General features: G+C 38.7%; 2 protein-coding genes across 2 annotated transcripts; both read left to right on the top strand.

Moving 5' to 3' along the window:
- Positions 1 to 1,444: 1,444 nt before the first annotated feature.
- LOC131639018 (uncharacterized) lies at positions 1,445 to 2,497 on the top strand. The gene has a single exon (XM_058909541.1). It carries the CDS (start codon positions 1,445 to 1,447, stop codon positions 2,495 to 2,497), a length of 1,053 nt encoding a protein of 350 aa, XP_058765524.1.
- Positions 2,498 to 22,302: 19,805 nt separating this feature from the next.
- On the top strand, positions 22,303 to 22,922 carry LOC131639024 (uncharacterized). Its single transcript, XM_058909544.1, has one exon. The coding sequence runs from the start codon at positions 22,303 to 22,305 to the stop codon at positions 22,711 to 22,713; it is 411 nt and encodes a 136-aa protein (XP_058765527.1). The 3' UTR covers positions 22,714 to 22,922.
- Positions 22,923 to 25,211: the final 2,289 nt, after the last annotated feature.

Below are 25,211 nucleotides of genomic sequence, written 5' to 3'. Positions count from 1 at the left end.
ATCCTCATTCCTAAGCAATTTTTACCGAAGTATTATTGTGCAACATGCGTTGAGTGGTTTGTCCGACCTAAACATCAACCGTAAATCCAAAAACTATTTGTCCGATAGAAAAGGCATTAAAAACTTTGCACAATGAAGATAAACTCATTAAAACTTGAATAACATAAATTGAGAGAAAATTAGTTCATAACAATGGCAATTCAGGGACACCCCCCTAGCATTGGGGGGTTTAGCTACTCATAGTAATATTCAAAGAATTATAAAGAAAGATGATGAACATTACAAAAATTAGGGAATAATTTGATCTTCAATTGCGATTGCCGTTGAAAATCTCCGTTCTCCGAAACCCTTGATAATTTCTCTTCTTCACCGTAAAATTCTTCAATATGATCCAAGATGCTTTTCAAACTCTCAAACTAGGACTAAGTAGTGTTAGGTTACATTCCATTCATGTAAAAAGTCGAAAACACCCTTAATGAGACTTGGAATAATGAAACAGCTCAAAAAATCAATTTCTGGCCGCAACAGTTGACGTGGGCGTGTCAAACGACACTGGCGCCCGCGTCAGCCTCTGTTTTCTCTTTAAAAAAACTCTGTTTTCATCTAACAGCTGACACGGCCGTGTCAAATGACACTGGCGCCCGTGTCAGCTCCCAGCAGCATTTTTTTCCTTTTTTCAGCTGACGTGGGTGTGTCAAACGACACTGGCACCCGCGTCAGCTTCTTTCCTTGCAATTTTGGCTTTGTTTTCTTCTGTTCTCGTCTCATTCTTTCGGCGATTCTTCCTTACACCTGAAATAACCAATAACTACCAACAAAGTGATCAAAAGCAACTATTCTACTAAAAATTACCAAAAACAATTAGATTAACAAAACATGAAAGAACTACTTAAAACAAAGAACAAACCATTCACAGTGTTACCGAAATGACCGATTTTTACCAAATAAATTGCGGAGTATAAGTGAAATTGGTGACCGATCACCTACCTTGGCCTAGATTTACCCGTGAGTGGGGCGGGAATCAATCATTGATTAACAGGTACATTGATGGTGACTTTGGATCTTGTTCGTGGGTTACCGCTGTTCTCGTTCGTGGGTTACCGCTGTTCTCGTTCGAGTGTACTATTGGTTCCTATTCGTGGGGTACTATGGTTCTTGTTCAAGTGGTGATCTGTGTTCTATTCCAGTGTGTTGTTGACTATGGGTGTTGGTTCCGTGGTTTGATATTCCATGTTCCGTGTGGTATACTATTTTGGGCCGAACCTTTGGCTCTATATACAGTGTATTACCGGCGGTCCAGAATGCCTGGTGGGCGGCAACAAGTCCCACCACTTTGCATCATAGCATATTTATTTCCAAAAGAAACGCAAAAAAAAAAGATATGTATAATAAGCATTTGCATGTCATATTTTCAGGGACATTCAGGAGTTCACCCAAGTTGAAGATGGACATTCCCACTGATACCGTCAAAGAACGTACGAGGCATACCAGAGCTTATAAGATTCCAGATATTGATGTTTCGGGGTTGATAGGTTTGAGTTCTCGGTTGAAAGGGGAGGTTCTCCGTGACTTCAATCATGATTATGGCAATTTGCTCTCCATCCTCAATACATCTTTCGATCCAATGGCTTTGATCACCCTGTTTCAGTTCTATGATCCACAGTTGAGGTGTTTTACATTTCAGGACTATCAACTAGTGCCAACACTCGAGGAGTTTTCTTACATACTCAACATCCGAGTCACTGATGATGTACCTTTCATTCGAGTTCTCGAGGTTGTGAGATTTGAAAAAATAGCTGAAGCTCTTCACATGGGTATAAAGGAGGTGGAAAGAAATTGGAAGTCATCGGGCGGTGTTTCTGGTTTCTATCTTTGCTTTTTGATTAGTAGGGCTGAGGATGCGGCTAAGAAGGAGCAGTGGGTTAATTTTAGTCGTTTGCTTGCTATCATGATTTATGGTATTGTCTTATTCCCTTCAAGAGAGAACTTTGTGAGTTTGGCGGCGATTTGTGTCTTTATGAACAAAAACCCCGTGCCAACGTTACTTGCATATGCTTATTTTTCGATCCATTCGAGAAGTAAGAAGGGTGGATATGTTGTTGGCTCTTGTCTTCCATTGTTGTATCAGTGGTTCATGTTGCATTTGCCGGTGAGAGGACCTTTTGTGCTCAAGAAGTGTTCTCTTAAGTGGTCAGATAGGATTGTTAACCTCACATCTTATGACATCAGGTGGAACTATTGTGTGGGGAAGATTTGGAACATCATCACTAGTTGCGGTCAATATCACAACGTTCCTCTCATGGGAACCAGAGGTTGTATTAGTTATAATCACACGCTCGCCTATCGTCAATTGGGATATGCAATGGAAAGGGCTCAGAATGATGTAGAAGCGTTTGAATCAGTGTACTTTGCTGATGGTAAAGATCCTCTGGAGCTAGAGAAGATATCGTATGCTTGGACTAAAGTCCATAGAAGGGATCAGATTACTTTGAGCTAGAAGGTTCCTATTGTTATGGGTCCTTACAGGAAATGGGTTGAGGCAAGAGTGGCAAATCTGTTGCTGCCATTTGCGAGGTCATGTCCATTGTATGAGCAACCTCCCGTGGTTTTATCTGATACAGTTGCGGTTGAACTCTATATTCAATTCGAAGCGGACAACATCAAACTAAAAGCAAAGGACAATGAGGTTGGCTTGGAGAGGTATTTTCAAGATCACGAAAAGGCGGAATTAGCTCGTAAGCTCAAGCAGGCGCAAGGTGAAGGTTCAAACATGACACGTGCCCAAAGGCGATCTCATGACTTGATGGAAGAAAGCTTGTACCAAAAACAGCAGGAATGTGCGAAGTTGCGAAGGTCCGAAAATAATAGCAAGAGAAAGGTGCAGGATTTGGAAAAGAAATTGATCGAAGAAAAAGCTAAGTCGGCTCGACTTGAAGAAGAGCTCGCAAGCCTCCGAGCCCAGCGGAGAGGAGATGGAGGAGCTCATTCTGTTATCAGACGGTCCTAGTGCTGCTGTAGAGTAGATTTGGTTGGCCCATGGTCGATTTGCTGTGTATTCTTGATGTTTGTCGCCCATGTCCAGGATTGTTGGATGGGGTCGCATTTTGATATTCTGGATTTCTTTTGTATGCCTTATGAGCACATGGTGACACGGTTATGTGTTTTGTTTGTATGAACTCAAATTCCCAGTTATGTTTGAATGAAATATGCTCAGTTTGCTGAATTATTCTCGTGCATGGATTGTTGTTCGAATATATTCTGTATCAGGGTTTCTATGTCCTATCTGAAAGTGGGATGAACTCTTGGATACCTAAAAATTGACAAACATTTCATGGATATCATTCATATATCATACATGTCATATACTTGCAGGTTTTGCAGGGCTTATATCTTATGTCTCGCTGTTTTGTTATCAGAAGGAGTTCTAAGACGGCTAATCACCTGTATCCGACTAGGAGCAATCAGAGAAGGCAGATGGAACAGATTCAGGAACAAATGGCGGAGATGAGAGCTCAACTGACAGAGCAGATGAATGCGCAGATGGCGTAGTTTATGGAAGCATTGACTTATGTGACCAAGGGGCAGGATGACTTGCGGGTTCTCGTCGAGAACTCCAGAAGGGTTGAGAATGGAGGACATCCAAGGCTGTTTGACGATGTGTCTGGTAGGATTGATGATCACCATGATTCGAATGAGTTTGATCACGTGGGAGGGCACTATAATCCTTTCAATCAGCATCACGGGTTTCCACCTCCACCTCCGTCTCGTCTGTTGGGAAGGAGAGATAATCAGAACCGTGGTAATTTGGATTTCAATGTTGAGAACTTTGACCAGGTATCAAGGCATAGTGCTGAGGGTGCACATGATGAAGTTGAGAGGTATCGTCTGATTGAAGAACGTCTCAGAGCTGTTGAAGGCAAAGGGGTGTTAGGCATGGATATCAATGACTTGGGGTTGGTTCCCGGTGTGAGGATTCCACCAAAATTCAAAGTTCCATCTTTTGACAAATACAATGGGGCGACTTGTCCCATGACTCATGTCAAAGCATACTATCGCAAGATGTCAGTTTATTCAGAAGATGAAGGTTTCCTAATGCATTTCTTCTAGGATAGTCTTGCTGGGGCTTCTTTGGAGTGGTATGTCCAACTCGAGCGCACTCATATCCATTCTTGGAGAGATCTTGTGGAGGCTTTTATTAAGCACTATCAGTACAATATTGATATGGCTCCCAACAGGACCCAGTTGCAGAGTTTGGTTCAGGGGTCTAAAGAATCTTTCAAGGAGTACGCTCAGAAATGGCGTGAGTTAGCCGCAAGAGTTCAGCCACCGATGACTGAACGTGAGATGATTGACATGTTCACCAGTACCTTGTCTGGACACTATTATTTGGCTTGCAGTGCTTCAGCTAACTTTTCTGAAATGGTGAGATATGGCGAACGTGTCGAGATGGGTCTAAATATGGGGAAAATTCAGTTAGGAGCTTCTTCTAATTCTGCTGGTGGTAAGAAACAAGCTGAAGGTTATGCCAGAAGGAAGGAAGGAAATGCGGATGCATATATGGAAGAAGGGGTTCAGGGAGAAGCAATTCACAGGTTAATGCTGTTATGATCCCAGTGCCACAACAACAACAACAACAGGGACAGCGTTCCAATAATGATCGCTATCCTCCCAGGACTAGGCCTCACAGAAAGATTGGTCCGATTCCTATGACCTATGCTCAAGTGCTGCAACATTTGCTCAAGATTGAGAAGATCACTTTGAGAGATGCTCCGAATGCTCCGGACACACAATCTCCGAACTACAATGCAAACGCACGATGTGCTTTCCATTCAGGGGCCGCTGGGCATGATACCGAGAGGTGTATTGCATTGAAGAATAAGGTCCAGGACTTGTTGGATCAAAAGATAATCCAATTCACTCCTACACCCAATATTGTCAATAATCCGATGCCTACCCATGGGGGTCCAGCCATGGACGCCATTGTCAATGGTGAGGAAGTGGATAGTGATTGTGACTTTGATAGCTGGATTCGTCCAAGTATTCCTGGAGAGGTGCCTAGCAACTGGACAATCGAAGATGTCATCCAAGTTACACAGGCTCAGGAGTAAATTCCTTGTTTTTACTTTTCTTATCATGACATAATTCCTACGCTCTGCCCAAGGCGTAGTGAATCATTTGTAGGGCCATGCAGTTCGCGTTTTTCAAAGTTAATCATGAAATAAAAGGACGTTTTTGCATCCAAATGTTTTGCTCTTTGTCTTTCTTTTTAACTTTTTTCCTTAAATGGCAATGTTTTTGCACACACTTGCACATGGCTTAAAAATAATTAAAACTAAAATAAAAACATCAATCATGCAGATGTTCCACTACCACGGATTCCATTGGTAACAGTTCCGCTATTGCTCATTATGATTTTGACAATCCGATCTACCAAGCCGAGGAGGAAGCTTATGAAGATTGTGATCTTCCCGACGAGTTGGCCAGATTGTTGAAACAGGAAAAGAAAGCGATTCAGCCGCATCAAGAGGTAATCGAGATGGTAAATGTTGGTACTAAAGAGCAGGTCCGAGAAGTCAAGATAGGGGCTGCACTTGAGAGTAGTGTGAAGCAGAAGCTTAATGATATGTTGAAAGAGTATGCGGACATCTTTGCTTGGTCCTATGAGGATATGCCAAGTCTTGATACAGATATTGTGGTACACCGTCTACCTCTCAAGGAAGATAGTCCTCCTGTCAAGCAGAAACTTCGAAGGACTCGCCCAGATATGTCTGAGAAAATTAAGAAAGAGGTTGAGAAACAGTTTGATGCTGGTTTTCTGCAAGTCGTGAATTACCCACCGTGGGTTGCGAATATTGTTCCTGTACCTAAGAAGGACGGAAAGGTCAGGATGTGTGTTGATTACAGAGATTTGAACAGGGCGAGTCCGAAAGATGATTTTCCTCTTCCTCACATTGATGTGCTGGTGGATAATACTGCCCCTTTCAAGGTGTTTTCCTTCATGGATGGCTTCTCTGGGTATAATCAGATCAAGATGGCACCAGAAGATATGGAGAAAACAACGTTTATCACACCATGGGGAACTTTCTGTTATAAAGTCATGCCTTTTGGGTTGAAAAACACAGGGGCAACGTATCAGCGTGCCATGGTGACTCTTTTTCACGACATGATTCACAAAGAGATTGAAGTGTATGTCGACGACATGATTGCAAAATCTCACACTGAAGAAGAGCACTTGGTTCACTTGCAGAAGTTGTTTGAAAGGCTTCGGGAATTCAGACTGAGGTTGAATCCAAACAAATGCACTTTCGGAGTGCGATCTGGAAAGTTGTTGGGCTTTGTTGTAAATGGAAAAGGTATCGAGGTTGATCCTGCAAAAATAAAAGCTATACAAGAGATGCCTGAGCCGAGAACAGAAAAAGAGGTTCGTGGCTTCTTAGGGAGGTTGAACTACATTGCTAGATTCATCTCTCATCTTACGGCCACTTGTGAACCAATATTCAAATTACTAAGAAAAGATCAGACGGCCAGGTGGAATAATGATTGTCAAAAAGCATTCAAAAAAGTGAAAGAGTACATGCAGGAACCTCCGATACTAATGCCTCCAGTTCCAGGAAGGCCTTTGATTATGTACCTCACAGTTCTTGAAAATTTAATGGGATGTGTGCTGGGTCAACATGACGAGTCTGGCCGAAAAGAGCATGCAATATACTACCTTAGCAAAAAGTTTACCGACTGTGAATCCCGATACTCACTGCTCGAGAAAACTTGTTGTGCTTTGGTGTGGGCTGCTCGCCGGCTGAGGCAGGATATGTTGGTTCACACCACCTTATTGATTTCCAAGATGGATCCTATCAAGTATGTCTTTGAGAAGCCCGCTCTTTCCGGAAGAGTAGCCAGGTGGCAAATGATTTTGACCGAATATGATATCCAATATACTACCTAGAAAGCCATCAAAGGTAGTGTGTTGGCAGATTGTCTTGCGCATCAGCCTGTCGAAGATTATGAACCGATGAAGTTTGAATTTCCCGATGAGGATGTCCTGTACATCAGAGATTGTAACATTCCCGGACCAGAGGAAGGACCCGAACCAGGATCGCGATGGACGCTCGTGTTCGATGGTGCCTCTAATGCACTCGGGAATGGTGTTGGAGCTGTGATTACTTCTCCATCAGGTTTTCATATTCCGTTTACAGCCAGAATCTGTTTTGATTGCACTAATAACATGGCTGAGTATGAAGCTTGCATCTATGGTATCGAAGCTGCGATCGATTTGCGAATCAAGTACTTGAAAGTTTATGGGGATTCCAATCTTGTTATTAGCCAGATTAATGGAGATTGGGAAACTCGCCATCAGAATCTGATTCCATACAGGGAGCATGTGATGAGACTCATTCCGTACTTTGATGAGATCACATTCGAGCATATTTCTAGAGAAGAGAACAATCTTGCTGATGCTCTCGCTACTTTGGCTTCCATGTTCAAAGTGAAATGGGCCAATGAAGCGCCTAATATCACCATTAACAGGTTGGATGAACCAGCATTTTGCTTTGAGGCTGATGTTGAATTAGACGGAAATCCATGGTATCATGATATCAAAAAGTTCCTCGAAACTTAAGAGTATCCTCCCGAAGCGTCGGTAACTGATAAGAAGTTTCTGAGAAGGTTCGCAGCTAAGTTTTACCTCAACGGTGGGGTTTTGTACAAGAGACATCATGACGGTGTGTTACTCCGATGTGTCGTGAAGGAAGAAGCTTCGAAAATTATAGAGGAAATGCACGAAGGTGAGTTTGGTACCCATTCTAGTGGGCATACAATGGCTAAGAAGATCTTGAGGGCTGGTTACTATTGGTCCACTATGGAAACCGATTGTCATAACCATGTCAGAATTTGTCACAAGTGCCAAATCTATGCTGATAAAGTGCATGTGCCACCTGTGCCTTTGAATGTCTTGACTTCTCCGTGGCCTTTTGCAATGTGGGGCATTGACATGATTGGAGAGATTAAGCCTATTGCTTCTAATGGACATCGCTTCATTTTGGTTGCCATCGATTACTTCACCAAGTGGGTTGAAGCCGCATCTTATGCGAATGTAACCAAGCAAGTGATTACCCGTTTTATCAAGCACAACATAATATGTCGTTATGGGATTCCTGAGAAGATCATTACTGATAATGGATCGAATCTTAATAACAAGTTGATGAAGGAGCTTTGTGAGTCCTTCAAGATCAAGCATCACAATTCTTCTCCGTATCGCCCAAAGATGAATGGCGCTGTTGAAGCGGCCAACAAGAACATTAAGAAGATTGTACAGAAGATGGTAGTGACCTACCGAGACTGGCACGAGATGTTGCCTTTTTCCTTGCATGGTTATCGCACCTCTGTGCGTACATCGACTGGGGCAACTCCTTTCTCGCTTGTTTATGGTATGGAAGCGGTATTGCCAGTTGAAGTTGAGATTCCTTCCCTGAGGATTATGAAAGACGTCGAGCTTGACGAGTCAGAATGGGTACAGAATCGGATGGATCAGTTGAACCTCATTGATGAGAAACGCTTAGTGGCTATTGGACATGGTCAGGTGTACCAAAGGAAGATGAGAAAAGCTTTCGACAAGCGGGTGCGACCCCAAAGCTACAAACCAGGTGATCTGGTGCTCAAAAGAATTATCCTTCCTCAGGGTGATCCTCGAGGCAAGTGGACTCCGACGTATGAAGGTCCGTTTGTTGTGCAGAAAGTGTTCTCTGGCGGTGCCATGATGCTTACAACGATGGATGGCGAGAACTTTCCGCACCCTGTGAACGCAGATGTAGTCAAAAAATACTTCGCATAGACCTGATAAAAAAAAGGAAAAAGAAAAAAAGAAAAAAAAAGAAAAAAAAGAAAAAGAAAAAAAGAAAAAAGAAAAGAAAATGAATCAGGCAAAAGAATGAAAAAGAAACGAATATACCTGCTAAGTTGAAAACCCGAAAAGGCGGCTTAGGCAAAAAAGGGACAAAAGCGAATGACTACATCTCGCATGCCACCTTGGCAATCACTCTTCATACATGTTTGAAATGTTTAGGGCTCCCGACCGAGGGATAAGCAAGACTCCGTGTTCTTGAGTTTGCACCTGGTAGCTTAAATCCCTAAAGCATCCTCAAAATTCCAATCACTTCGTTTAGGGCTCCCGACCGAGGGATAAGCCAGACTCCGTGTTCTTGAGTTTGCACCTGGCAACTCAAATCCCTAAAGGCTCTCACAAACCCCGTCGGGTCCACAAGTTTGGTGACATTATCAGATCGGGCAGCGATCAATCCTAATGAGTACGGTCTTCCAAAGCAAGGAGATGAGAACGTCAAGGTTATAAAAGTGATAGCGGGATCGAAATCAATGGATATCCGTTTCACATTGCCATTTCTCTTGTACTCAATAAATGCGTGGTTACCTCTTACTAGGAACTACTTCTGAAATGTGTTCGCTCTTTTACGAGCATTCTGTTCGCAATTAATGAAAATCTCTTTATCTTAAACAACTGTTTTCTTTTACTGTTTTGTTTGCATAAAGCGTCCTGAATTTGTGTTAAACTTTGCATATGAAAACTGCATTGCTTTTACGATACATGATTGGAAATGATGAAACCTTTGAATCTACTTCGAAGTCTTGTGTAACCAGGATGGCAGGTCAAGATGCCATGCTATATCCTGAAGGCATTTTTTCATTTGTTTGTCTCGCAGGTACGTCCTTGCAAGCGCTTCGCATCAGCATATTGGCAGACATAGCTATGAGAGATTCTCACTCCCCAGCCGAGTGCATCCTAATGAAAGATTCTCATTCCCCAGTTGAGTATATCTGGATGAGACTTTCTTTGTTCCAAGATTCTCATATCCTCATCAAAGCACATCTTGATGCATTCTCTATGCTCTAGAAGCCTTATTCCCCGGCGGAAAGTCTTCTCCCCAGTTGAGTCATGGTTGGATGGTATCTAATTCCCCGGCAAGCTCTTAATGTGGTTCCTTGCCCGAAATTCCTCGTTCTCCCCAGTAGAGCGTTTCTCTCCCCAACAGATTGACCTGTTTTCCCCAGGAGAGTCATCTTATTCCTCGGTGGAGTTGCCTTAACAAAAGGTTCTTATGCTAAGTTCCTTATCCCCAGCGGATTTCTCATATCCCTAGCAGATCGTTGTGCGGTAGTAGTCATCTTCCTCACTGAGTTTCTTTCCTCAGCAAAGATTCACATGCATCCTCAGCAGAATCTATGTCCGTCAAGGATTTCCCCAGCAGAATGCGTCCTATACAAGCAAGTTGGTCCCTCCCCATCAGAGTTGTCTCCATAACTTGTTTTTATCTTCACATCCCCAGGGTGTCAAGAATTTGCTTCTCCAATGAAGTTGCCCGGGTATCCCCAAGCAGGATTTATTCCCCAAACAGAACTCGCATCCAAATTTGATCATCTCCAGCAGATTTCTGATCCATCTTTGCCAGCTCGCAGTTGGTGACCCTCGGTCACTCATCTTGTCCTCCCCGCAGAGTTCCGTATTCTCTCCAGGACTGCTTCAGCAATTCAGTGCTCCTCCGTTGCCTCGCTAAGCAACGTCCGAATCATGCATCATTCGCATTGCATTCTCTAAGCGTGTAGCGCCTTCCTTCTCGGGAGCGTTATTCCATACACATTCATACATGCATCATGCATTAATCATATCATATCTGTCTCTTTCTGCAGGAAAGTTATCCAGATTCAAATGCTCCTTAGAGAGCAATGTTCGCCTAGTCATTACAGGCGCTTAACCTGATGTTTTGAATCAGAGGAGGATTGTTCTACTTATTTTCTGGCATCACGTCCAGATCAGTTCAAAGACATTCCTATTCCCGATGCCCCCAGATCGGTGGAAGATATTTGTTCCTATCCTGATATCCAGCTCAGTTGAAGGAACCGCCTCCGGATCTCTATAGATCTTCCGAAGGAGCAAACCCTCTGATACATCAGATCAGTTGGAAATATCTACTCCCTGACGATTTAATTCGTTCAGAAGAAGAAACTCGTCTGCCCAGTCCTGATGCCTAACCATCAGTTGAAGACGCTTTCTTTACCCGGCGTACACAGTTCGGAAGAGATATCTGTTCCTATCCTAATATTCAGATTCAGATTAGTTGAAGGAACCGCCTCCGGATCTCCCAAGATCTTACGAAGGATCAAGCCACTGATATCATCAGATCAGATGGAGATGTCTGCCTGATCGACTTTGTCTTTTAGATGAAGATTGTCCTACTTATTTTCTGGCATCATGTCCAGATCAGTTTAAAGGCATTCTTTCCCCGGCGTACACAGTTCGGAAGAGATATTGTTCCTATCCTGGTCCCCAGTTCAGTTGAAGGAGCCGCCTCCGGATCCCCGTGGTCTTACGAAGGAGCTAGCCGCTAATTCCCAGATTAGTAGGAATATCTACCTGATGATTTAATTGCATCAGAAGAAATGTCTGCCCAGATTCCCAGATCATGATTCCCAGATCAGAGATACCTATTACCCGTTGATGTCCGATTCAACCGATGTATCTCCTTCGATTCCCAGATCGACTTAAGACATCTATCCCGATGCATGTTCGGATACATCTGATACTCAGATCAATCGAGATGTTCCTTCTCTTGATGCCCAGATCATTTGAAGTGTTTCCCCCGCCTGTGGGTGCCCGTTCCTTCTTATCGCAAGTTGGAGCATATTTATTATCCAGATCAATTGAAGTTTTTTCTCCTCGCCTGCGGGGTGGTACATTATTTATTTTTACAAGATGGAATCTTCTATTGATCAAGAGCGCAAATTTTCGAGTTCATTCTGGTATCCAATCTCCTTCCACCTCAACGGTTCGAAACTTTCGTTTCTCACTCGTCAGGTTCAAGAAGTTTGAATAGGGGCAGCTGTTGCACCCCAAAGTTTGCCATCTTCATTTGAGCTATAAGTTATTAATTACGTTTATTTCGTCATTCAAAAATTGAAGAAAAATAATAAAGAGTTTTCATGGGTTTAAGAAGAAAGGCGTGAAAAATGGTTTAAACAGTGGAAATACGAGAAAATTCACAAGTCATATTTGGAAGGTGGTATGAGCTAATTTCCCACGTTTTCTTGACCGTTTCGACGATATCTACAACTTTCGTGTTCGGCTCGGAAGCCAATTCTTTGAGGAAGGTCGCCAGATTTGCAAATTACTTGAGATTTCGTAGTGAAAAACAGTGTTGAATGTAGGGTTTCGGACCTCGGAAAATTCCTATCTCCTAATCCGCTCATCGGATTCACTTGAAAATTTAACTGGAGCTCCGTACCATCATTACCAAGATTTCATATGTTCGGACCGAAGGTCAATTATGCACGGAAAATTCCCATAATTTTAAGGATCGTCGCGTTGTTTCGGTAAAAAGTGTGTTTTCGAGTATGTCGCGCCTAGTTTGAAAATTCATAACTTCTTCGATTTTTATCGTATGAAGTCCGTTCCGGCAGCATTTTCTCGGAAAATTTGTTAGCTTCGTTTCTTCGTCACACATGCTTGTTCAGATTTTGAGCCGAAGATAGGGTTTTATTGAGTTCTTTGAGCGGTACTCACAAAATTCTGCACAGTCGCACCAGATGAATCGGCATTTCTCGTCATTCAAACGGGCATATTTTCTTCATCGCTTATCGGATTGAGACGATTCTTGTGGCGAAGAGTCAAGAATTTGGTCATCTTCGCAGTGGCATTAGTTTCGTTCCGAAATTCAGAGCCAAACCGAGTTTCCTTAAAAACGAGCCAAAATAAGACGCACCGAGGGCAATTTGGACATTTCGCGTTGACAATATATAAACATTTTGCTCTTCACAAATCAAAGGAGGACTCTCATAATTTCGATTGACCAAAAAGATCAAAAACACTTTCTCTCAATTCTCTCTCAATTCTCTTGAATCAAAACCACAAATTACATAAAACTTTCATCAAAAACTCATCAATCTTCATCAAGATCAAGAACATGGATTGAAGAATTAAGATTCGAAGTTCGATTTTCTTCTCTCTCTCCTCAAATCACGTGCGCCTCTACATCTCTCTCACCTCGGATTTCGCTTTCGCGTTCGTGTCACGTTCGTGTCGTGTTCGCGTTCGTATCGTGTTTGTGTTCGCGCTTCGGTTGAGATCTTCATCCGATAAGCTTTCGGATCTTGAATTAAGTGCTTAATTGTTTATCATTATGTGAATTAGGATCTAGATCTATATCTCGTTCTTGATCTATGGATGGTTGATGATGATTGATCGGAGAACTTGCTTTGTTTTTGCTCGAATCGATAATGTTCATCTGAATTGTGGTTAGATGTGATGTTTGTTGCATATAATTGATGTGTGTTGATGATAAATTGTGATATTCGTGTTCGGATCTATGATTCGATGTTGATTTCGTATGCATAATTGTTGATGTGCATGTATGTTGCTTGTGACGCACTCAAAGTGTTTGTATAAATGCACGTGGTGCACTTTTGCTTGATATTTGCTTGGCTCGACGCGTCGCACTTTCCATAATTAGGATCATTTGACTTGTAGAATCGTGATTAATTCATGATTTGATGTTTGCTTGTGATGATTGCCAATGGAATGGTTTTTGATTGAGTGCGAACGGCTCCGAGGTCCTAAAAATGCTTAAAAATTGGTTTTGCTACGCCAGGAACCGGGTTGTCCCAGGCGGGAACCGGTTCCCACTCAATCCAAAATTGTTGATTCTCTGGTTTTTAGTACCATGAACCGGGTTGTCCCTAGGTGGGAACCGGTTCCTGCGCTGTTTTTGTCCTCTGATTTGTGTGCCAGGAACCGGGTTGTCCCTAGGCGGGAACCGGTTCCCAGTATTTTGAAATGTGCTTGCTTCTGTGATTTAGTACTAGGAACCGGGTTGTCCCTAGGTGGGAACCGGTTCCTAGTTTTTTGCCTCTGGTTTTTAGTACTAGGAACCGGGTTTTCCTATGCAGGAACCGGTTCATGAGTGTAATTTTTGTGTTTTCTTTTCTAAACTTCAATCTTGCATAACTTTTTACTCGTAACTCCGATTTGCACGTTCCTTATATCGTCGGAAAGCTTATGAGATGTACTATCTTACTAGATGCTTTGTTTTCATTAATTTGTAGATCATCCATGTTTGATTTCTCTTTGATGTTTCATTATCCATTCCATGTTTACATTACTTGTCCGCTTCCTTTCGCTTTACAGTAATAACGCAATTCCGATTGCGATGTTTGTTATCTCTAACTTGTGTGCTAGTGTGCAAGGTTTTTGGATAGTCACCGACCGGCGCTTATTGCTTGAGTGTTCCGCTTTACTTGCGGAACACGATTTCCTTCGCTCGCATCGTGTTCTCATCATAGAGACACGATCCATTTACTTTATATCTGCTTGTTTGGTTTGCTTGTTCCTCTTGCAGGTGTATTATGATTGTGCTCGATGCGCATGTTGACCTTTGTGTGCTTTCATGGCTAATCGGTATGCTGACCATTTGCTTTTGCTTTGTTAGCTCGCTCGCGGGATTCTTAGTTTCTTTGCTTTGCTTCGCCTTAGTTTACGGATCATCATCCGTTTGGTATTGATCCCGTTTCATTTTATTTCTATTGCACTTTATCATTTTCTCGCATCATCCTTTAACATGAGAAGTAGGACTTAGACATTCATCTGGCCAAGCGCTCGAAAGAGGCTCTGTTTTTGTTGGTGTGTTTATATTTGTGCTTTGCGGCAGGGAGTCACGGTGTAATAAGTCCTATATGGCACTCCGTTAAGTCCTCATGGAAGGCACACGGAAAGGGTTAGCAATCAACCCCCGCCTAGTCTCATCGAGTCCGTTCGGTATGCGCACACTACGCGTTGCTCGCTTCTGAACTAACACAAGATCTTGTTATCGAGTATGTCAGGAAAAGGGTTCATGCAGCCGGATCCCCGCCTTTCTTATAGCTCGCGTCGCTCGACGTTGATGCTCGGTGTACGCGCGCACCGTTTTCCTTTACGATTCGTGACGGCTTGGTTGCTGAGAGGGGTCCGCCCTCTTGTCTATGGCCCGATCATTTTCGCGAGGTCTAATGCTTGGTTGACTTGGGTTGAGTTTCTCCCCTTGGCTATGGCGGGACCGCTTTTCTACCATTCGGTCAGTACCGTTGGTTTGTTTGCTTCACGAGCGGAGCTCGTTTGTGTGATATTATTGTGTGCTTCCCCTTTTTTCTCGTAGGTTGTTAGCTTAGCTTAGATTTGTACCCTTTGTATGATAACATTAGGTAGCAAGCTTTCCCCCTTAGCTTAGGTTTTCCTCATGCATCTTTTAAAACACAAACCACACTCTTTGATTTTCTTTTCTTAAGAGCTTGTTATTTCCGCTCCGTTCCCAAGCATAAGTCTCCAAAGGTCGAGCAGCGGAGTGTGAATGTAACTCGTTCACCTAAAAAACACAAAACAAACAAAAACTAGTTAGCCGAGCTACGGTACCTCTGATTCCGCAAAACGGATACGTAGGCAGCGGGGTAGGGCCCGTGCGAGTATAACTCTTTCTTTTCCCTACATTCTGCATTCATTTTAGTCCAGATTAGCGTAGATTTGCTTACACACCCATAGTTTTAGACACAGACGTGGATACCATCGAGTACGATGGGCGCGTGGGGTGCTAACACCTTCCCCTCGCGTAACCGACTCCCTTACCCTTTTCTCTGGTCGTGAGACCGTTGTTTTGTTTTGTGGTTTGCTGGCATTCCCTTCCTTTTCAGGATAAATATGTTAGTGGCGACTCTGTTAATTTTCGCGGGTAGCGTCAGGGACCAGGTTTGATTCTTGCATAAGGCATCAAACTCTGTCTGCATAGCAGCTTTCCATCTATCATCAGCAAGAGCTTGCTTGACAGTTTTGGGCTCAGACTGAGTTAGCAACAAGGTAGGTTGCAGTCTTGGTTGAGTATAGCCAGCTTTGGCTCTAGTTATCATTTGATGGTGATTTATAGGTATTTGGGCAACAAGAAAAGCATCGGAGGGTACGGTGGAGGAAGTGGAGACACTCTCATTGACTGCATTGAATGGACCTGCAGAGGCAGTGGAGTGAGAAAGAGATTGAGAAGTGGAGGCACCCTCATTGACTGCAGTGGATGAACTGGACTCAGAGCCAGTATCAGGGGAGACCAGTCTATTAGACAGATTAGAGGATGTGGAAGTAGGAGAAGGTGTAAATGGACTTGTAGATTCAGGGGAAAAGGGCACAACTGTGAGAGGGACAGGCATAGGTAAATTTGAAGGTTGTTGAGAGGAGAGAATAGGTAAGAGAGATTGTAAGGGAGACACACTAGGAGACTTGGTGGAGGGATGGGAATTGGGAACAACTGACTTGGAAAACAACTCTAAAAAGGGAAATCTAGACTCATTGAAGAGTACATCTTTGGAGATGTACATTCTGCCAGAAGGAGAAAGACACCTATAACCCTTGTGAGAGGTGGAATACCCAAAAAGAGACATTCATGAGATCTGAATTCTAGTTTGTGAGCATTATAAGGCCTTAACAAGGGAAAGCAAGCACAGTCAAACACCTTCAGAAACTTGTAATCAGGTGCAGTCTTAAACAAAAGTGTATAAGGCACCTGAAACTGGACAGAGGAAGAGGGAAGCCTATTGATAAGGTACACAGCTGTGGAGAAGGCAAAATCCCAGTAGGTTAAGGCTAAGGCAGCATGACTCAACAGAGTAAGTCCCATGTCCACAATATGCCTGTGTTTCCTCTCAACTACACCATTTTGGTGGTGTGTATGAGGACAAATAATTTTGTGTTGAATGCCTAAGTCTGCAAGAAATTTTGAGAAAGGCCTGAATTTTCCACCCCAATCAGATTGGACAGTCTTAATAGGATGACCAAGTTGCAATTCAACTAAAGCCTTAAATTGTTTAAAGACGTTGAGAGCTTCAGCTTTGGATTTTAGCAATTAGATCCAAGTAAATCTGGAAAAAGCATCTACAAATGATATATAATAGGTAAACCTTTGAGTAGAAAGTTGAGGGGAAGGACCCCAAAGATCACAATGCACAAGCTCAAGGGGAGTGTTGTAAGTGGTTTGTGAGAGAGGTGAATGTAATTTATGAGCTTTACCAACACAACAAGCAGAACAAAAGACATCATGAATTTTATTAGGATAAGAGATATTACAACTTTGTAATAAAAGTTTCAAAGTATTAGCATTAGGGTGGCCTAGTCTTAGGTGCCATACATTGGACAAGGAAGGGGAAATAGTAGTAGCCTGAATACTAGGTACAACTTTATTGGAACTGACTAAGGACTTAGCAGGCTTGGAGACAGCAAGAGGAGGAAACTCATAGAGACCATCTGAGCCAACTCTACCAACCAGAAGAATAGCATTAGACACCTGTGATTTCACAAGACAAGTATCACCAATGAAAAGAAAATAGACTTGATTATCTTTACAGAATTGACTAACACTAATGAGATTTTTGGTAATTGAGGGAACATGTAAGGGATTTTTAAGTGTAAGAGGTGTGTGAGGTTGACAAGTAGAAAGAAACTGACTAGAGCTAGCTGAATTAATAGTCAGACCTTGACTATTTCCTATAAATATTTGGTCATGTCCCTCAAAGGGAGTGTGCTGTTGAAGATTGTTAGCATCATTTGTGACATGAAAAGAGGCATCTGAATCAGGATACCACGTGGCAGCAGGTTGTGCAGGTCTGGCTTGAGGAGTAGCAGTAGACCTTGTCCACACATTAGCAGGAATTTGAGCAAAAGATACTTGAGTTGTAGACCACTGAGCAGGTGCATAGGGAGTGCTAGCATAGGTTATTTGAGGTTGAAACTTTTGGTTAAACCTGTGCCAACAGTTCAAAGCAGAGTGACCAACTTTAGAGCATACTTGACACTGAATTCCAGAGGTTCTGCCACCTCTACCTCTACCACCTCTATTGGACCTACCTCCTCTGAATATAGAGTAATCATGTTCAGGATTAGATGAGGCAGGAACAGAAGGAGGAGTTTCAGTGTTGTTAGCTGGAGGAGTATCAGGTGATGGAGCTTGAGAAGTGGCTTAAGTGAGATTCAAAGAAGCCAAATCAGGAACTGGTTGTTTCTTGAACTTGTTCAACCTTAGTTCATGAGCAATGAGAAGGATCTCAACTTCATCTAAGTCCATATCTTCAAATTTACTCTCTACAACATAAACAACCGAAGCATACTCACTCGGTAAACCTTCAAGGATGACGTTAATGTGATGTGTGACTGGAACAGGATCACCAATCGAGGCTAGCGCATCAATGATCGTACGGATCTGCAACAGTTAATCAGAAATTGACTGTGAATCGAGAGTAACAGCATGTAGTTCAACACAAAAATGTCTTGCACGCGCGCGAGTCTGTTTTTGGAAGTAATTGAACAAACGATCCCAAAGCTGATGCGAATGAACACATCCAAGGACGCGAGACATGATTTCGCTCGAAAGCATCGATTACAACCACGATAACAACAACTGATCCTTCTGAAGCCACGACGAATACACAGGATTGACGGTACCTTGACGGCGATCATCATCGGTGAGGAATTTAGGAGGAATACGCGGACACACAACGAGATCGGTGAGGTTGTGTGCATTGATGTATGGTTCAACTTGTTGACGCCATAAGTGAAAATTCTTCTCATCAAGCTTGTACGCGATTTTCAACGCGAACTGTAAACGGCGAGATTCGTCCATCACAACCGCATACGGCGTGGCAGTAGACGTAACATGAGCGGAAGAAGGGGATTCTGGCGGTGAGTCCATGGATCGAAGAAGCTAAACTGATACCATAATAGAAAGTGAAAACAAATGAACTTTCATTTCAGTTGTAACTGATTTCTGTTTATGAAAAGTTAGTTACACAAAGGGTTCACAACTTGTTTATATAGCTACAAGTTGTGACTTACAATAACAGGTTACTTCATAGAGTAACTGCCAGCTGTCAGTCTAAAAGCTGACTAGCATCTATTCTAAAATATCACTCTAATAGGATCAAACTTTTAGGCCTGTACTCTCAACAAAGTTTGTCCCCCCTTCGTTCTGCTTTTATTTTTCTTTTACGGAGAGAGACTAAACGGAGCAGTCGTTCATTTTTGCCACCCTTAGTGAAATCTACTAAAATAAAGCATTCAACAAGGTGGCAAGCAAAGAGTGTTGTGAAATAGAATGATTCAACCACATCAAGTTATCGTTGAAATCTAATAATAATAATATTAATTTTGTTGATAATAAATATATGTGGAACAAAAAACAATGACAAACAAAATTAATGGATTCAAGCAACAAAATCACATGCAATCAATATAGCAAAAAAGAAAAAAAAATAATAATAATAGACGATCGCAAAAAAAAATTGTTTGTTCAACTTGATCTACTTTAAATAGAGCATCAACTATCTACCAATTAATAGAAGATACCACCATACTCCCTAAAATACCCTTTTTTATTTTTAAATTTACAAAACACAAAGGTCAAAATGGTCTATTCATAATCAACATGTTTTTCCAACCTTCTCATCATTTCTCATGTTGCCACATGTAATAAACCAATGGACAATCCAATAATTCTGAAAAACATATATTTTCTTTTCACTAAAATCATTTTACACCTCCCTCCCATTTCAGCACACTTACACTTCACTTCTAAATAACTTTTATCTCTCTCTTCACTAAAATCATTTCATTAAAACCATTGTGGTTTGAATTTCACAATAAATTTTTTTTTCAAACATTAAAATCTCCCTTTTTTTTTTCTTTATCTTACGAATTCTTTATTTATTTTTATATAAAATTATTCAATACAATTGAATTTAAATTATTATTATTATTATTATTATTCATTTTACAATTAAATAATTTATTTTAAATTTATATTTATATTTAAATAGATTTTACACTATATAAAATCATTTTTATTTATTTACTATTATTAAAAATATTAATTAATATATTTTTTAAAATTTAGACTAAATTTATATATTAAAATACCAAAAAATTTCTTTTCTCACGATTCATTGTCAGTTAAATTTATTTTTTTATCACACTGATCAGTGCATATTTATGCACATTCTCCTATATTTTTACTTAGGCATTTCTTTACTTTACCTTGTTTATTTTTCTATTTTAATGTGTTTTTATAAATCAGTTTATTTTTGCACTTATTTGATTTTCGCAATCTATTTTCAGCATTAGCAGTCTGCATTAAATTGATCATAACCGGAGCTTCAGGAATCGGATCGACGCGTTCTAATAATCGCCGAAAATCTAAGAGAAAGAGCTACATCTTTCATGTTGGAGTCAAAGGCAAATTCGAAATGCATAGTTCCCAGAATTTCGTTGAAGTTTCAGTCATTAGAATAATTTGTTTTTGGGTCATTAGTTTATGGGCTTGAGTTATGTTTTTGACCCAGTTTGAGTTAGTAGAGAAGAAAACCTTATTTTGTTTTATAAGGGTTGGCAGCCGCTAGAATACGGGAGACCCTTTTTTTTTTTGCCACAAATTTTACTTTTGGTTTCATGATTAGAATGAAGAACTAATTCCCGAAGGCAAATCCTACTGCTTATGGGTTCCATTGCTTTGAGGTTATTCTAATACTAATTTAAATTCGATTTCTGTTCAATTCTTTTCTATGAAATCCTTTGCTTAATTTGATTACAATTGTTTGCTTAATTCGATTGTTGTTCATAGGATAGAATTGATTAAATTCGATTGTATGCATGTTCCTAAATTTAATTGTGTGTTATCGTTTGCTTAATTCGTTAACTCGTCATATTCTTAACCGTTTGTTTAATTCGGTAAACAGGAACATAACTCGTATGATTTTGATAAGAGCTTGTCTGATTAATCTCATAATTGAATAGGATCGAAGCCGTTTATGGATTGGTGTTATTATAATCGATGATAAGTCGAAACCCGAATCAGTAGGATTAGCCGTTTAGCTTATTTTGATAATCACTTAATTTACTCTGTTTTATAAATTGATTCTAAAACCATAAACCCCCAATTTTATTTATATTAGTTAATAACAAAACAAGAATCCTTGTGAGAACGATATCCGAGTTGTCGTTACCGCTAAACTACTGTTTTTATAAATTACTCGTTTTTTACCCGCGCGCGACAGCGGATCACACACCTATTTTATTTTAATTAACATTTGTCTTTATTTGAGACACAAAATTTATATTTTTAAATGTCAAATTATTTTCTTTTTCTCACGGGCCACTATCAACAAAATATATATTTTATTTTAATAAACATTTACCTTTATTTAAAACACAATATTCTTATTTTCAAATGTCAAAATTTTTATTTTTCTCACGGGCATTATCAGCAAAATATCTTTTTTTTTAATTAACAATTGCCTTTATTTAAGACACGGAATTTTTATTTTCAATTTGCATCTATATATTTTATTTTAATAAACATTTACCTTTATTTAAAACACAAAATTCTTATTTTCAAATGTCAAAATTTGTATTTTTCTCATAGGGCATTATCAATAAAATATCTTTTTTTTTAATTAACAATTGTCTTTATTTGAGACACGGAATTTTTATTTCAATTTGCAGCTAAATATACATAAACATAACTCTCAATTTACAATATAATTTTACACTACTAAATAATTTTTACCCGTGCGGACGCACGGGTATATTACTAGTTTCTCTAATAGTGAATACTTTTAGGAAAATTCTTAGGTGCACATACCTAAGAAATTGCTTTAAACACAACCAATCACAGAATTTTAATTAATTAAAAAATAAATACTGAATTTTCTCTCTTCTTCATAATCTCAACCACCCCATAAATCCAATTAAAAACAAAATTAAAATTAAAATAAATTAAAAAATTGCTTTTTTTTATTGGTTATTCCTAAGAATATAGATTTAAAGTCGTGTCCATGCAAGAATTGCTCTAATAGAACAATATATAAGAAAAAAAGTGTTTGTGCCGTTGGAGGTCATCGCACAGATATCAACTAAGCACAAGCTTATATCAATATGAATATTAATTAAATTTTATAAAAAAAAAATTAATTTGAAGTATGCATTAGTTAGTTATGGTAACGTTAAGAGGTGGCTAGATAGACTAGTACAATATTCATGCATAGTATGAAATAAAGTAGGTATGAAATTAAATTGAAAAAGTAACATATTAACGATGTTGGTTTTATGAAGTGCAAGAGAATCCCCACTTATTTTATCTCAATCACCCGGCGCAACAACCGGTTACTCCATGTGCTTTCCCTTCCTCCACTTTACATTTATATTTATAAATGGCAATCTTTTGTTGAATTGTATGCTTCATTGCTACCATGGGAAACTGCTTCACAAACAACAAAATATTAGCACAAGAAGATCATGAAAGCTACAATGATCAAGCAAAAGTTAAGAAGATGAAGACATCTTCATCGACGAAGTTCGAGCCACAGCCGAGGAAAGAAAAGAAGAATAAGAGAGTAAGGTTTGAGATACAAAATGATGAACAAGTTGATAGAAGAAGTGATGGTAATAATTCTAGAAATGTGAGGAGGATTAGAGTGGTGATGACTCAAGAAGAGTTGAAAAAGATGTTGAGTTGCAAAGATGAATATGAGAACACTACATTGGAGCAACTACTTGGTGTTATGAGGTTAAGAGGAGGGAAAATTTGTAAACATGATTTGGGTGTAGATTCTTGGAAGCCTGCTTTAGAAAGCATTCCAGAGGATCGATTAATTAAGTAGTAATATGTTTTGTTAATGATAACTTTGTATAGATGATAATAATGATTTTTTTTTTTATTTGTTTTATTTTTGTAAGCCAATGTATTGATTTTTCATTTTAGTTGATGTAGGAGTTTGACTAGAATCCCATATCAATTGGAGGGGTTTTAATTTGGGTTTAGAAGAAAAAAACTAATTAAAGTGGGATGAATAATATGCTGATTGTTTGGAATGAGGCCTTGATTCTACAATTTCATGCTCTTTGAATGTTTATTTCTGTTAATAAATACATTATTAATCATTAACATAAACATAACTGATGTAAACCTCTCCGGTGAATTGTCTGAATTGTCTGTTCTGTTTAGACTTTATTTGGTTGTAAACCTCTCCGGTGTCTTATTTCAACTCTCGCAAGAATGACTTCAATTCAATTCTATTTATTTTCCTTTAAACTAAACTAGCAAAGGACCCGTGCGTTCGCACGGGTCACGTAAAGTCGATATAAATATTAAATAAATATTATATAGTTATGGTTAAAAAATGTTTACTAATTTATACGAATTAACAGAAAAAAATTTCAATGTTATTGTCATACAAAGATTAGTTTATATACATATGTTTTATAAATTGTAATTCTTATTAAACCAAATATATGGTGGAAAAACAGGATTGATTCGTCGGACATGCCTATAATTTTTATAATTGTTTATAATTTCTATTAAAAATTATTATAAAATAAACATATTATACACCAAAAAAATATATTGGTTTAATAATTTGCTTAGATTTAATGATTTGAATAATATTATGTTTGTTAACTTTAAGTAGTAATTTAGAAGTTATATGCTATAGTAATTCAGAAGTACATATGATCTCTAATATCTGTTCAATTTAAGTAAATATTTTGTCGGCCCGTCAGAAAAATAGGTTCGGATCGTCAGCATGCCTATAATTTTTAAATGGTTCGGATCGTTGGGCATGCCCGTCGGACATGCCTATAATTTTTAAATTCTTCTGTATTGTATTATCGACTCTGTTGTAATTCTTGGATTGGATTTATATACTCATGACTTATAACTTTATATATGTCATTTTCTTCATAGCCTTCGTAATGTCGAATCTTATTATACATTATAATTATTTGATTTGAGAAACAATTAAACACGTATATTTATTTATACGAATTAACAGGAAAAAAATGCAATGTCGATTGTCATACAAATATAATTTAATTTATGAAATTGTAGTAGTCATCAGGATATACATAGATTTCATAATTGCTATTAAATCAAATATATGATGAAAAAATACGTTTGACCCGTCAGGAATGTCTATAATTTTGATAATTGTTTGTAATTTTAATTTTACAATTTCTATTAACAAATATTATAAAAAATATATATATATTATACACCAAAAAAATATATATTGCTTTAATAATTTGATTAGATTTAATGAATTGAACAATATTATGTTTGTTAAATTTGTGTAGTAACTTAGAAATTATATGCTATAGTATATGATCTTTAAGAAATGTGATAAGAAAATTGTAAAAAGTATCATATGAATATAAAATTCATAAATTATGAATTTACATATGCAAAAATATAGTATGAATTTATCTTTCTTTTTTATAAATATTAAATAATAATAATATAAATTAAATAAAAAAATGACAAATTTGAGTTTTTCATAAGAAAATTGTATTTTTCATACATCATAATTTTCCAACTAATGAAATTATGATGCATGGAAAACACAGTTTTCTCGAGAATATTATGGATTTTTTAATTTAATAACCATTTTTTTTACACTATAGTATTCATCTTTATTATCCATCCACATTAATTCGTCTTGTATATAAGGATGCTATTTGACTCATTCCTAATGAGCACATGTAATCGGTACGTGTTATAATTGGTATGAATGAATAATTGGTAAAAAACCAAATATTTATATCATTAATTAAATCATAATTGACATTAATTTTCATTATTCACTCGAAATCAAATTTATTTATAATATCAATAATCAAATAACTTGTATTAATTTTAAAAAAATATGGATTATAACGCATTACATTTTCATTATATTGACTAATCTAATTTAATGATTCAAACTTATTAATTACTTTGCATCCTTTAATATAAGTTTTTACTAATATTGATCATATAAATTTAATGGAATTTTTATGCCAGAATATATTTAATGTGATGAGTAGTAATAAATTGAATCATTGTAGAGACCTTACACCTTTTTAGGCAAATGATAATGAGAAGGAAGAATTGGAAGTAATGAAGTGACAAAATATTTTGATTCTTAATGTCAATTATATAAATTTAATAGAGTTTTTATGATAGAATAAGTTTAATGTGATGAGTAGTATAATAAATTGAATTGTAGAGACCTTACATTTTCCTAGGCAAATGATAATGAGAAGGAAGCATTGGAACTAATGAAGTGACAAAATATTTTGATTCATGCTTGAATCATTGTAGGGAAAAAACCAATGGTTCAAT

The sequence above is a fragment of the Vicia villosa genome, unplaced genomic scaffold (genome assembly GCF_029867415.1).
Source record: "Vicia villosa cultivar HV-30 ecotype Madison, WI unplaced genomic scaffold, Vvil1.0 ctg.002503F_1_1, whole genome shotgun sequence".
Classification (NCBI taxonomy): domain Eukaryota; kingdom Viridiplantae; phylum Streptophyta; class Magnoliopsida; order Fabales; family Fabaceae; genus Vicia; species Vicia villosa.
Note: the sequence above shows the minus strand (reverse complement) of the source record. Positions and strands in the feature narration are given on the sequence as shown.